The 14903-nt window shown below is 52.4% G+C and overlaps 1 protein-coding gene across 3 annotated transcripts in view; it reads left to right on the top strand.

Annotated features, from left to right (window-relative positions):
* Nucleotides 1-14463, top strand: part of NECTIN2 (nectin cell adhesion molecule 2) — a 28352-nt gene extending 13889 nt beyond the window's left edge. Inside the window, exons 3-9 of one of the 3 annotated variants that reach the window (XM_066373662.1) lie at nucleotides 1038-1334; nucleotides 2264-2381; nucleotides 2596-2744; nucleotides 9897-10050; nucleotides 11823-11886; nucleotides 12028-12114; nucleotides 13439-14463. In XM_066373662.1, coding sequence (XP_066229759.1) covers nucleotides 1038-1334; nucleotides 2264-2381; nucleotides 2596-2744; nucleotides 9897-10050; nucleotides 11823-11886; nucleotides 12028-12114; nucleotides 13439-13702 — 1133 coding nt within the window. In that variant the 3' untranslated portion in view covers nucleotides 13703-14463. Of the gene's footprint in view, nucleotides 1-1037; nucleotides 1335-2263; nucleotides 2382-2595; nucleotides 2745-7036; nucleotides 7742-9896; nucleotides 10051-11822; nucleotides 11887-12027; nucleotides 12115-13438 lie in introns of those variants that run through there. The other 2 variants (XM_066373663.1, XM_066373664.1) reach the window with 2 other exon arrangements.
* The last annotated feature ends 440 nt before the right edge of the window (nucleotides 14464-14903 follow it).

Below are 14903 nucleotides of genomic sequence, written 5' to 3' on the forward strand. Positions count from 1 at the left end.
GTGCTAAAATTGCTCAGTTGCCAAGCAGTGGAGCAACAGCCCCAGATAGGCAGAGCATCATCCCAGATGGGGCTTTCTGGTTGGACTCCAATCAGAGTACATGTGGGAGCCTGTCTCTCTGCCTCCCTGCTTCTCACTTAAGGAAAAAAAAAAAAGATAATATTTATTGATTTTAGAGAGAGGAGGGAGAGAGGGAAGTCAGAGGAGTGGGAGCTTCTCCTCTGTGCCTTGATCAGGCAACTCAGGGTTTAGAACCTGCAACCTCAGCATTACCCACTGCGCCACCACAGGCCAGACTGGCTTTTCTTTTCTTTTCTTTACTTATTTATTTTGTATTTTTCTAAAGTGAGAAACAGGGAGGCAGAGAGACAGACTCCTGCATGTGCCTGACTAGGATCCACCCAGCAAGCCCACTAGGGGATGATGCTCTGCCCATCTGGGGCGTTTCAACGTTGCAACCGGAGCCATTCTAGCGCCTGAGGTGGAGGCCATGGAGCCATCCTCAGCGCCCGGGCCAACTTTGTTCCAATGGAGCCTTGGCTGCTAGAGGGGAAAGAGTGGAGAAGCAGATGGGCACTTCGGCTGTATGCCCTGACCAAGAATCGAACCCGGGACTTCCACACACCAGGCTGATGCTCTACCACTGAATCAGCCGGCCAGGGCCTATGGCTATTATCTTTAAATCTCAGCCCCTTCCAGGCTTTTGGACACTCTGCTTTCCCAGCGGAGCAGAACAATGGCCGTAATTTGTAATGGCTAACACTTAGGTAGAGCAGTGAGCGCCAGGCACTCTTCAGTTTATTTGGATGTAATTTTATTTAGTCCACATGACAGTTCTTTGGAATGGACGCTTTTATTATCCCCAATTTGCAAAAGAGGAAGTTGACGTACAGATTTGGGAAATGACTTGCCCACAGTCATGAAGCTGCTAAGCAGCAGAGCTGGGATTTGAACTCAGGCATTTGGGACTCCACTGCTGATGTATTTGTTGGATGACTGCAGGTAAGGAGTGACTACCCACTTTGTTCTTCTTCCAGCCCAGCCCCAGAACCACGCTGAAGCTCAGGAGGTCACACTCAGCTCGGGGCCCGTCCCTGTGGCCCGCTGCGTCTCCTCAGGGGGCCGTCCACCTGCCCGAATCTCCTGGCTCTCATCCCTGAATGGGGAGGCCAGAGAGAGCCAGGCATTGGGGCCCCTGCCTGGCACCGTCACTGTCACCAGCCGCTACACTTTGGATCCCTCGAACCAAGCCAATGGTGCCAAGGTCACCTGCAAGGTGGAGCACGAGACCTTTGAGGAGCCAGTCTTGCTGCCTGTGACCCTCTCTGTGCGCTGTGAGTGCATCGGGGTGACTGCACCCCTCGTCCTGTCTGCCCTGGCTGCTCTAGGGTACTGCCCACACTGTCCCTAGGTGTGTCTGCCTTGGCCCTCTGAGCCAAATGCCACACTGCCTCCCTGCCTGCGTCTATACGTCTACACTGGCTCCCCCAGAAAACAACCACATGCTGCCCCCACACTGTCCACGCTGACTTCGCAAGGCTCTGTCCCTGCCGCCACAGTCAGTGGTGAACACAGCCCCCAGCAGTATCTTCTCTGGCCCCTCACTGATCATGTACTCTGAGTCCACACTCAGAACTGCCCAACCCAACATAGTCTACACATATATAGCCCCATTCGCACTGTTTATATTGACTCTCCTGGGATCTCTACACCAACTGCTGCCCCCCAGAATGGTTCCCATCAGCCCCACTGGGCCTTATCAATACTGACCCCTTCCAATATGTGCTGTGCCAGCTCTCCCAAGTACTGCCCCCACTGACACCCTCGCTGTGACCCGTGCAGGCTTCGCTTGGCACTCTTCCCACGGGCCCTGCCAACTAGTAACTTTAGGAGCTCTTTTAGTCACCCTCCAAACACGCTCTCTACCCCAACATTTTTTACAGTGCTCCCCAGGTAGTGCCTTCTGTTAAAGCGAGGCTTACGCAGGTTCCCTTACGTCCCCTGGGAGTACTGGAAATAACACCCTGTCTGCAGTGGCTCCCTCAGGTTCGGCCTGTGCTGAGAAACGCCTTCTCACAGTGATCCAGTGGTGTCCCTGGGCAGTGTCTGCTGGCCTCAGCAGACACAGCCCGGATGGCCCTGGCCCTGCCAGTCTCCACCTCCTGCCATCCCATTCCATTTCTAGAGAATTGCATCTGTCTCCTTGCCCATGACCCTTTTTGGGATTCCCCCGTCTCTGAGCCAGTCCCCCCATTTCCTCCAGACCCCCCAGAGGTCTCCATCTCCGGCTATGATGACAACTGGTACCTCGGCCGTAGTGAGGCCACCCTGAATTGTGATGTTGACAGCAACCCAGAGCCCACAGACCACGTCTGGAGCACGTGAGTCCTAGGTGGACCTGGACTCCTGGTGCGAGGGAGGAGGGGCCGGGGGTCCTAAACACGAGTCCCCCAAAAGGAAGGAGCTGGCAGTTTGGGGTCTCAAGAAGTGTTGGGTCCCTAGAGCTTGGCTTCTGAAGGCTCTGTCATCAGGGACCGGGCCTGTGCTCCTCGGTGGACCCTGCTGTCCCCCTCACACGACACCCACATCCTCCAGGTCTTCAGGCACCTTGCCAGCCTCAGCAAAACCCCAGGGCCCCCGGCTGATCATCCACTCGGTGGACAGGCTGGTCAACACCACCTTCATCTGCACCGTCACCAACGCTGTAGGCACAGGCCATGCCGAGCAGGTGGTCTTCGTTCGAGGTGAGTGGTCTTGGGGCGGCATGTGATGACCGGGTCTGCTGCCCCAGTGTTCCTCTCTTTGGGTTCTGCAGCTGCATTGGGGGAGGCTGTGCCGCCGGTGGGGGGGGGGGGGGGGGGGTCCAGACCCGCCTTTCTGATGGGAGAAGAGGTGTGGCTTTTCTCTCACGTTCCCAGGTGGGATGTGGATTGGCGTGACAGGGGAGGTGTGGGCAGAGGAGTTTTGGAGGTTGAGGCCTGTGCTGGGAGTTTCCTGGAAAGTAGAGGCCTGGGAATGTCCTTCAGGAAGAGTCACGGGGACATCGCCTTGGGCTCCAGCCAGCGAGACACACCCACAGAAGCACACAGCTACCAGTTGGAGAGGCACATGTTGGGTAGCTAGACAGAAACAGATTCATGAGGTACAGTGAATGTTGGTCATTACCATCTGGAAGCTATGTTTAGTGAATGTTGGAACACTTGTATTTCTAGAATTGGTACTTTGGAAATGGTGACTAATGGTGAAATGGGTCTGTGGGTGGAAAGTTCTCCGGGTCTCCCTGGTGTGTGAACACAGAAACACAGGCCCCATAAAACACACATAGCTAGAGAAGAAAAGAGCAAAGGCGAACTCGGCCTGTCCACAGGCTGATGGCAGTGGGGCCGAGGTCACAGCTGTGGACTCTCACACTTAGAGGTAGGTAGGCAGGGACTATTACAGGGCTATGTACCCCAAAACTCAGACTCACACTGACTCCATGGCTGGGGACAGTCCCCTTCATGTCAGAACCACAGCCAGCAGAACCAGCATCGACAGATACAACCTGTGCTTTGAGATGCATCAGAATCAAAACAGACTCGCCCATAGTATAACCCACACACTTCATTGCCGCCATGACAAACACCCCAGGAGGGCAGGAGCATCAGCCAAGACACTGAACAAAGCCAGATGACATCCAGCCAGAGCCCAAGAGACACCGCACATAACTGGAAGCAGCCATTCTGGGAAACACCCTTCCAGTGTGACTTTCCGTGATGCACACCTGTGCTAACACCCAACATGTGAACAGCGGCCTGGGCCCCTCAGAAATAAAGCCACATGCCTGACCAGGCGGTGGCACAGTGGATAGAGCGTCAGACTGGGACATGGAAGACCCAGGTTTGAAACCCTAAGGTTGCCAGCTTGAACATGGGCTCACCAACTTGAGCACGGGCTCACCAGCTTGAGTGTGGGGTCGCCGGCTTGAGCATGGGATCATAGACACGACCCCATGGTTATTGGCTTGAGCCCAAGGTCGCTGGATTGAGCAAGGAGTTGCTCGTTTTGCTGTAGATCCCAGTCAGGGCACATATGAGAAAGCAATCACTGAACAACTAAAGTGCCACAGTGAAGAATTGATGCTTCTGTCTCTCTCCCTTCCTGCCTGTCTCTATCTGTAACTTTCTCTGACTCTCTCTGTCTCTGTCAAAAAAAGAAAAAAGACTGACCAAGCGGTGGCGCAGTGGAGAGAGCATCAAACTGGGATGTGGAAGACCCAGGTTTGAGACCCCGAGGTCACCAGCTTGAGCGCGGGCTCATCTGGTTTGAGCAAAAGCACATCAGCTTGGACCCAAGGTCGCTGGCTCAAGCAAGGGGTTACTCAGTCTGCTGAGGGCCCATGGTCAAGGCATATATGAGAAAGCAATCAATGAACAACTAACATGTCGCAACGAAAAACTGATGATTGATGCTTTTCATCTCTCTCCGTTCCTGTCTGTCTGTCCCTATCTATCCCTCTCTCTCTCACTCTGTCTCTGTAAAAGAAAAAAGAAAGAAAACCACAGACAAATGCACAGACAGGTGTGAAGATAGACATACCCCTACACCTAGAAACAGATGGTAGCAGACCCCCTTACTGAAACAACCTCATACCTCGAGGTGGATTTAATGGTGGGCACACCGGGCGCATGCCCTGGGCCCCAACTTCTGAAGGGCCCCACAAAACCCCAACTTTATACTTTTTTTCTAATGTAAGGGGCCCAATATTTTCTGTGCCCAAGGCCTCAACCGACCTTAATCCACCTCTGCTTATACCACATACACACACACACACACACACACACACACACACACATCTAGAAAGACACCCAAATTACAACAGACCCCTCTCCAGGAATTCAAGTACTTACTTCCCAGGGAGATATGATGGACTTGCTCAGAAACTCTGCCACAATGACACGCACAGCTGGCCTGCCTTCAGTATGTTGTCATGGTCAGGTACACAAACACGCACACTTAAAGGGAGACACTATCATCAGACATGCTGGGGGGATAGGAGCCGCGGAAATCAACAGTTCATGTGCAGTAACATCATCACTCACAGATTCTGAGAAACTCCACGACAGACTTGGGGTATACAGAAACCCCGTTATGGAGAGTGTATTTCAGCAAATCATCTGACAAATATTTGCTGAGGTTTCCTCTTGGCCAGACCTCCTTGGTGCTAGGAACACAGTGGCAAGTGAGACACAGCCCTACTCTTGAAGGCGCACCCAGAGAAGTCAGCCCCACCCACCCAGGAAGGTGCCCAACTGGAAATACACCCCTGAACCTCTACCCCAGAAATATACCTGAGAAACGGGTCGCCACCCACACCCATCAGTAGGCACCTCTAAGGGTACAGCCTGCAGAACACAGATGTGGTCACACTTCAGGGCTGCCAGAGGAATACACAGCCACAAAACATGTCCCCTCCCTCCACAAAATACACAGAAATCCCAGAGTTGCATCCCCAGAGAATGACTATCACAAAGGTGACCACAGACCCACAGTCAAAAACATCACTGCAAAATGCACCTACATGTAGACACCAGAGAAACAAACAAATCCAGACCCAGGCAGTGAGTTTGCCAACAGAAAGCCTCACCCAGAGAGAAAAGTCCTCACTCTCGGCAGAGTCACCTGGGGGCTTTCAGAGACACCACATTTCTCCACGTGCAGGCCCAGACATGCCGTCATAGACAGTTTGGGATTCACGCTGGTGTGAACACAGACACGCGGGGCCACACCGCAGGCTAGACATCACTTCAGGGAGACCTCAGAGAACTTTCAACCCGTGGACACATGAACACTCATCTGCCATCTCAAAAGACCACCTCTGGAAACACAATCATTCTAAGGCGCTATAAGCAAAGTCTGCTTTGTGCCCCCACCTCGTGTCCAGGGAGATGTGTTTCCCCACAAAAAAGAGATTCACAAAATATATAGTACTTACCCTTCATACTGATGTACACATTTTCTATCCCTTTTTTTAAGGCTGCTTGCAGGTCACTAAACTGATTTGACAGCCCAGTGGGTTGTGAACCCATTTTTGAAAACACCCAGAAACATGCCCTCAGGATCTGGGGCCAGCCCCTGAGTGTGCAGAGGTGTGGGGGAGGGGAGGTGTGAGGGGATCCTTCCTGGTCTTTGCCCTGCAGGCCTTGCACGCAGGGGAGAGAAGGGAAGGGCCTTGGGATGCAGGTGCCCAGTGGCCCCCTCCCTCATTGTTACACCCCCCTCTTTGGCCCTCCTGGTTCCCTTCTCACTCCCCCCCCCCCCTCTACAGTTCAGCCACTGAAGGGAGCACTAGGAGTGGAGGGACAGTAGCTTCATGAGCCGCCTTCTCACACTGGAGATGGTGGCCCAGAGACAGGGCAGGCCACATGCCCAGACCAGGTGCTCCCAGCACTGAGGGTGGGACTCTCAGGAGGCCCCGTGCCCTCCTCAGCCCTCCTTCCCTCAGAACAGAGAGCCGCATGCTCAAATCCACCTCTCCCTCCTCTGGCTGAGCCGCCCCAGATTCCCTGACCCTGACATCAGAGCTTATCCTCAAGGGGTGGCAAACTCACATGCCTACTGGGCTGGCAAGTGACCTGGTGGCCAGATGTGGGACTGTCCCCCCCACAGTCACCAGCCTTCACTTGGCTACAGCCCATCACCAAGTGGAGGACATGCAACTAACTGGTATTGGCAGATCTGATTTTTTTTTTCCCCCCTAAATGAAATCTGGACTTTTTGGTGAAATCACTTGGTTTTTGAAACGTTGGCTAGCAAGTTTAGTAGCACTGTGCGGTGTAAGGAAACGTAGGGGCCGCCAGCTGGCGACCCTCTGTGTACAGAGCGCCCTCAGCCTATAGCCAAGACTGAAAGGGTCAAACGGTCTGCCTCCCCCGCCACCTCGCCCAGAGTCATATCCCTAATTCCTGTCACTGCCCTCGCTGTGCCCACCCCCAGATGTAACCTCCTGACTGCGTGTCTCCCTTTCTCTCTCTCTCACCCCTCCTTCTCTCCTCAGACACCCCCCGGGCCTCTCCCCGAAACGAGGGTCCCGTGGTGTGGGGGGCCGTGGGGGGGGCGCTGCTGGTGCTGCTGCTTCTGGCTGGGGGGTCCTTGGCCGTCATCCTGCTGAGGAGGAGGAGGAGGAGGAAGAGCCCTGGAGGAGGAGCAGGAGAAGGACGGGACAACAGCCGAGGAGCCTATGGTCCGAAAACTCAAGTGTTTGAGAACGGGGGCCCCATCTTCTGGACCTCGGCAAGCCCCGGTGCCCTGAGGCCGGAGGGCAAGGCTATGGAGGACTACGAGGAAGATGAGAAGGCAGAGAAAGGCCTCATGTTGCCTCCACCCCCAGCACTCGAGGACGACATGGAGTCCCAGCTGGATGGCTCCCTCATCTCCCGGCGGGCGGTTTACGTGTGACCCCCCTGAGACAGACAGACAGACAGAGACAGAGACAGAGCCAGCCAGTGCCAGTCAAGGATTCCGGACTGGCTGGACTCGTTTGTTTGGATGACACTGGAGTTCAAATGCTACCTCCCACTTTCCTGGGATTCAGAGGGAGGTGGAATATCACACACTGGACTTACGTCTCCAGGGCTGCATGGGGGAGGTGGAGGGGGGCCCACAGAGGACCCCCCCTTCAGAGACTTGGTTTTGTCTCTGGCCGGCCCCAGCCCCCTGCCCTGTGACACTCAGGAGTTAATAAATGCCTTGGAGGAAAACATCGGGGTGTCTTATAATACATTGGACTCCCTCCTTCGGGCGTAGGAAGAGCTGAACTGGGCTCCAGGGAGTGGGAGACTGGGGGGTCTCTTACCATTTAGTACTTGAAGGACACCTTGGATGTTGAGACCCCGAGGCCAATGGGACTGGGATCTTGGCTTAGAGGCTGGAGTGCTTGGATCGAAGGTTCCAGGACTGAGGCTGCCTTCCCAGGTGCAGTGGCCAGGCTAGAGGGAGGCCTGCCTGCCCCAGAGAGCCAGGCTGGGACCTTGGACTCCTGCGCCCTTGTGGGAGGTGGCTGTGGTCTGATCCTCTGGAGGTAGCTCACACCTGACCTCCCCAGGTTGCTGAGGACCTTGGGTGGGAGGACTACCCGCTGCGTTCTCAGAGCCCCGACGGTGACAGTGCAGGGCAGGCACGGGTTCTGCGAAAGCAGGAAAGTCCCACTTTCCCCACCACAACATGGCTTTTCCCAGCCTCCTTCCCCTTCCTCTGCGACCGACTGAGGCCCAGCTAGAGGGAATTTTCAGTGATTCAGAGGGAGGGGCTATAGCTCTCTATCCCGCCTAATCTCCTTAACCAGAACACCTCCCAACCCCAAGCTGGGGACTGAAGTGGGGAAGGGGGGCTACGTAAACCGAAGTCACCGCTGTGGGCTTTGTCTCTGCTCCTGAGGCTGTCATGCAACTTAGTAGGCTGAGCTGCCAGGGAAGGCTTGGTGAGTTTACCTCTACCAACTCTGAATCCCACTTAACTGCTAGGGCCACAGCAATGACCCAGGCAGACCTAGCCAGCCCTGTCCTTCCGAGCATGCCATCAGTAAGGGCAACAGGAATAACAGTAAATTTGGGATGGCCAGATGTGGACCTAGCAGCAATTCCTCTCTCCTCCCATACTCAAGCCCTCCCGAGAAGGCCAGGCTGTGGAACAGGAAGTGTGGGAATTGGATAGTCCAGGGATCCAGATGTTGTTCCCCTGGGAGGTCCTTATCTCCTCATCGGCAAAGTGAGCTTCATGAAAGGATGGATCCTATCAGTGGGCTTTTGCACAAGTTAATTCCTCTGGTTGTTTATTGCCTGTAGCGCCCCTCCCACGGTGGGAGGGAGTGCCCAGGGGGCAGGGGTGGGAATTTTGTCAATCTGGCATAGAGGAGGTCCCAAGCACCCATGCCAGCCCCTCCCTTTAACATCTAGCAAAGCCTGCTGGCCCCTTGGAGCTCACAGCCTAGTGTGAAAATTGGGAAGTGCACAGGTAATTGCTCCAATAATAACTTTAGGAAATGCAAAGTGCTACGCAGAAGAGGCTGCTGGCCGTGGGCTTCTCTCAAGCCATTTCCTGTTAGGGCGGAGAAGCTCTCATACTCTGCCCAGGATGACTCTGCCTTGCAATGCATGAAGGGTCATGATCCCAATCCCAGAATGCCTCTGCCTTTTAGCTTCCCTCCCTTCCCCGCTCCCTCTAGCCCCACACTGCCCCTCAGCGCACTGCTCCTTGCTGTTCCTTTAAAGAAACGCAGAGCTTCCCCCCAGGGCCTCTGCTCTGGGAGTCATCTCTACATGTTCTCATGGCTCCCCCCCACCCCACCAGCTCAGCTCCTTCAGGTCTTTGCTCAAGGCTCTCTCTACCTGCTCTGTCACTTCTATTACCTTTCCACTGTGCAATTTTATCCTACGTCGCTTACTGCCACCCGGCATATTAGCTACTGCAGTTGTTTCTGCGCTGTTGGTCTCCCTGCCCAACTAGAACATACGTTCCATGGGGATGGAGGCTTTGTATGTTCTGTTCACCATTCTATCCCACAAGAAACTCTCAGTAAGGATTTTTCATTTTATTTTATTTATTTTTAGAGAGGAGAGAGACAGAGAGGGAGAGAGAGGAGAGAGAGACAGAGAGAAGGGGGGAGGAGCTGGAAGCATCAACTCCCATATGTGCCTTGACCAGGCAAGCCCAGGGTTTTGAACCAGCGACCTCAGCATTTCCAGGTCGATGCTTTATCCACTGCGCCACCACAGGTCAGGCCAGTAAGGATTTTTGAATGAAAGAATGTCCCCTGCCTTTGAGGCAGGCAGGTGGGCGGTGACTTGCAGAGGGATGCTGGGAATAAGGCATTGCTGCTTCCACCTGGAGACTCCTTTACACTGTCCCTCTTCTTGCAGAGAGCCCCAACACAGCAGGCGCAGGGGCCACAGGCGGCATCATTGGGGGCATCATCGCTGCCATCATTGCTACTGCTGTGGCCGCCACAGGCATCCTCATCTGCCGACAGCAGCGGAAGGAACAGAGGCTGCAGGCGGCAGAGGAGGAGGAGGAGGAGTGAGTAATGGGCACTGAGCAGTGGGTGGGGTAGGGGTCCCAGAACTGGGGAGCCTGGGGTGGGGGTGAAGGTAGGAGAAAATCATCCGTAATGGCTACTGGAAACAGAGAGACACCTGAAATAACTATGACTTAAATAGGGTGGAGAGGAGAGTTTATTCCTGTCTCATAAAGCATGGGTATGACAGCTCCGCTCTGTGAAGTCATCAGAGCCCAGGTTCCTGCTGTCTTGTTGCTGCACCTTTGTTCACATTTCAAGATGGCTCCCCACTCTTCTATCATTATCTACGCATTTGACAACCAGACATGACTATCTTGGCCTCAAAGCCCCCATTCCCGCCAGTGGGAAAAGGACAGAAATAAAGGTTATTCAGCTGCCCTGTAAGGGAACTCATCACTTCTCACTTCCATTGTCCATAACCTGTCACATGACTGTCCCTAGCAGCAGGGGAAGCTTAGAAATGTAGTATGGGTGGCCAGGTACCCAGCTAAAATCTTTATTAATATGAGAAAGAAAGAGACTGGATATTGGGGAAAACTACCCACACTTCTCTGTGTAGAGCCCTTGTTATGTGTCAGGCTCGGCAAGGTATATTTTACATGTGTAACCTTGACAAAGCCTCACATCCGTTCACCAATTCAACAAATATTCAAAAAGTACCCACTCGGGGCCAGGCCCTGGAGAATTGTCCACACCGATATCTGGGTGGTTGAGGAGCACAGCCGTTGCTCCCTGGCTGAGCAAGGGGTGTGGGAGGGGAAATAAATAAATAAATAGTAAAAATAAAAGGTGTCCATATACATAAATGTATCACAGAAACAAAGCCTTACAAGGAGCTAATGGTAACCACTGCATAAGAGGAAACATGTTCAGAGAGCTGAAATCACTTGCTGAAATCCACCCAGCAAGTAAGCGTTTGGGGACAAGATGGTTCCGAAATAACACTACCCAGTGGAGGTGGCATGGGAACACTTGTTAAAAGTGTATATTTCTGGGCTATACCAAACCTACTAAATCAGAACTTTTACAGGAAGGATTCGGAATCTGTATTTGTAACAAGCTCCCTAGGTTGTCCTGATGCACAAGAAAGTGTGTGGAGCAGTCTCGGTCATCTAATCAGTGCAGCACAGCGCCTTGCTCTCGACCTCCACCCCTGGTCCTGCCCTCCTGGGGTTCACAGTCTGGAGGAAGCAGACCTCCCCAGGCAGTGATGGCCCAGCAAGGCGAGGGCAGGGCTGGCGGGTCAGGAAAGGCCTCCTGGAGGAGGGGAAATCTGAGTTGGGTACTAAAGGCATTAAAGCACCCATCTTTATTATGTGTATAGGATGCTGTGGTCTATGGGTGTGTAGAATGAGGCGACTTAACATAGTTTGAAGGATAGGAAAGGATTTCATTTACTTATTCATTCATTCTTTTAACAGGTATTTAGGAACACTTCGTTGAACAAAGTTATCATTTTTCCCCTCACATTGCTCACAGATGGGTACAATCATTGAATGACATCAGAAATAACATATCAAATACAAACTCAGTTAAGTGCTCTGGGAGGAAAGTATACAGCTAGATGTGACCCTATAACAGGAGATCCTGATCCTTTTGGAGAATCAGGGAGGCTTCCTGGAAGAAGATTCATGGGATGAGTTGGAATTAGCTGGGCAAGGGGACTGGAGGTGGTGGGAAGGGATGCCAGGCAGAGGGAAGAGCCTGTGCCGTGGCCCTAGGGTGGGAGGGCTTCTCTGGTCTGAGCCTCCTACCTCCGACCCCACAGCCTGGAAGGGCCTCCCTCGTACAAGGCACCGACCCCAAAGACAAAGGCGGAGGAGCCAGAGATGGTAAGCACTTTGCCTGGAGCCCAGGCTGCTCCCACCTCCATACCTACATTTCCCTTCTAAGTCCCGGGCTGGAAGGGGGGTGCCGGGGGAAAGAGGCCTGCTGTGTGGGGGTCCTGACTGCCTCGCTCCCTCCCACGGCAGCCCTCCCAGCTCTTCACTCTTGGGGCCTCAGAGCACAGCCCACTCAAGACCCCCTACTTTGATGCTGGCATGTCATGCACTGAGCAGGTAAGAGCTCGGGGGAGGATAAGGTTGGGTTCAGGATCTGAGTTTAAGGACCAGGGGTCAGTCCATGACATAATAGGTCCAAGGACTAAAGGTCACAACTCAAGCCCTGGCCAGTTAGCTCAGTCAGAGCATCGTCCTAAAATACCAGGCTCTGGGTTTGATCCCTGGTTAGGGCACCTATGGGAAGTGACCAATGAATGCACAACCAAGTGAAACAATAAATGAATGCTTCTCTTCCCCCACTCTGTCTCTAAATATCAATCAATAAGAACAATTTTAGGGTGGGGAGGGGATGGGGTAAAGAAGGAGAGAGGGGTTGGGGGAGGGGAGGGGCACAAAGAAAACCAGATAGAAGGTGACAGGAGACAATTTAGCTTTGGGGGAGGAGTATACAGCACAATCAAATGTCAAAATAATCTAGAGATGTTTTCTCTCAACATATGTACCCTGATTTATCAATGTCACTGCGTTAAATTTAATAAATAAATTTTAAAAAAGCAATTTTAAAAAATAAAGATTATTGCCTGACCAGTGGTGGTGCACTGGATAGAATGTCCACTTGGGATGCTGAGGTCCCAGGTTCGAAACCCCTAGATCGCTGGCTTGAGCGTGGTCTCATCTGGTATGAGTGCATTCTCACCGGCTTGAGTGTGGGATCATGGACATGATCTGAGGTCGCTGGCTTGAAAGCAACCAATGAACAACTAAAGTGACACAACTATAAGTTGATGCTTCTCACCTTTTCCCCTTCCTGTCTCTCTCTCAAAAGAACATAAATAAATAATAATAATAATAATAATAAAGGTTACAACTCAAGTTCAGAGCTGTGTCTCTGGTCAGAGCTTAGGGCATTGAGATATGTTTAGAATTCAGTGGGGGAGGTTATGACTGGAAAAGTTCAAGGACGTAAGGTTAGAATTTAACATCACTTGGTCAGTGGATATAGGTTGAACATCTACATTTGCTAAATACTATAGGACAAGACAGATAGTCACTTCCTTCAGTGGTCTCCTGGAGGTCAGGGGTCAAATAGTGAGGTTGTGACTAGTAAAAATTTAAGTGGCTATTTCAGGCTTAAAGTTAAGTATTTGAAGTCAAGATTGAAGTCAAAGGTTCATGGGGAAAGACTTGGGATCAGGAACCAAAGACAAAGTACAGACCCAGGATGGACAAGGTGAGGTCCGTGCTCTGGACTTTGAATTAGGGACAAGCCATATGATTGTCCCTGTGCATTGTTGACCCAGGTGACAGTGGATGAGCAGATTGGGATTCTATGTCATGCTCAGGAGGTGACCTTGGGCTCCTGTTCCCTTCCTTCCCCCAGGATATGCCTCGGTACCATGAGCTACCCACCTTGGAAGAGCGGTCAGGGTCCCTACTCCTGGGGGCCACAAGCCTGGGGTCCCCCATCCTGGTGCCTCCAGGGCCACCTGTTGTGGAGGGGCTTCCCCTGGACCTAGAGGACGAAGATGATGATGAAGACTACCTGGACAAGATCAACCCCATCTACGATGCCCTGTCCTACTCTAGCCCCTCTGATTCCTACCAGGACAAAGGCTTTGTCATGTCCCGGGCCATGTATGTGTGAGCCGCCATGGCCTCAGCTCTCACTCTTTGAACCCTCAACTTTCTGGCAGGAATCTAGTGCCCCCTGACCTCTGGCCAGGACACTATGTCAGTTAACACATGTATCTCACTGTGACTTCTTTTGGTGGCTGCACTATGACCACTGACCCAGAGAAACCAGCCGTGACAATGGAAACCTGGCAACCTTATCTCATGAGTTGGGGAGAAGGGGTATGTTTCTGCACAACTGCTGATGCAAGGACTCCTACTTCATACCTCTCATGTCTCACCATCTCCAATCTACTTCTAAATTTCAAAAAAGACCCCAGACCTCTGATTTGTCCTCAGGCAGTAAACTACCAATAGCTCTGCTGGGTTTGATGTTGGGGGTCAAGCACCCTGCTGCTCAGACCTGAGCCCTGCAATCAGCAGAGCTCTACTTGTCTCCTCCCCACCCTGTTGTTCCCCAGAGGTATGAGGGAGGGGATTCCCCATTTCCCTCCTGCAGGCAGGAGTCACAGGGTCTAGACTCTAGACCTTTCTTGAGTCCCCATGTCCCCAATTCCAGTCTTCAGGGAATTAAGCCCCAGCCCATGAGATGAGATGAGTGTCTTGCAGAATGTGCCTTGCTGGGCGCAGCCTTAAGAATCTCCTGTTACTTTGAAGACTAAGCCCTTTCACTGCTGCCCAGTGGGATGGGACCCAAACATCTCCTGTGGGGTGGGGGACGATGGTCACCTGGTTTGGGGTGGGGGATCTGATATTGTTCTGTAATAGGGCATTTCCTACAAAATAATTAATTTATACTTTGACCAGGTCTCAGCTTGTGTTTTCTGCGGGATGTGAAGAGGAAGAGGGTGGAACATGATGGGTAATTAGTAGGGGGCCCAGGACTTGAGGGAATCAGTAGAGTAGAAATCAAGATGGGTTACAGACAAAAAATAGGCAAAGACTTGAAAAAAAAAATGAAGAGGGGAGAATGAACAAAATGCATAAACCAAAAAAGTAATGATGGGTAATGGAAGGACAGGGGGCGGAGTCCAGGGCACCGTGCTTAATGAAAAGGAAACAGTGCAACAGCAGTCTAACAGATAATGAACAGAAATAAACGGAACAGAGACAAAACTGGTAGTGATTAAGTATGACAGGTTCAGGTTTAATGGGTAGATATGGCAAGTAAGAATAAGAAGCCAAAGGCAAAATTATGAATAATGTAAAAGGAG

This window comes from Saccopteryx leptura, chromosome 3 (genome assembly GCF_036850995.1).
Source record: "Saccopteryx leptura isolate mSacLep1 chromosome 3, mSacLep1_pri_phased_curated, whole genome shotgun sequence".
NCBI lineage: Eukaryota > Metazoa > Chordata > Mammalia > Chiroptera > Emballonuridae > Saccopteryx > Saccopteryx leptura.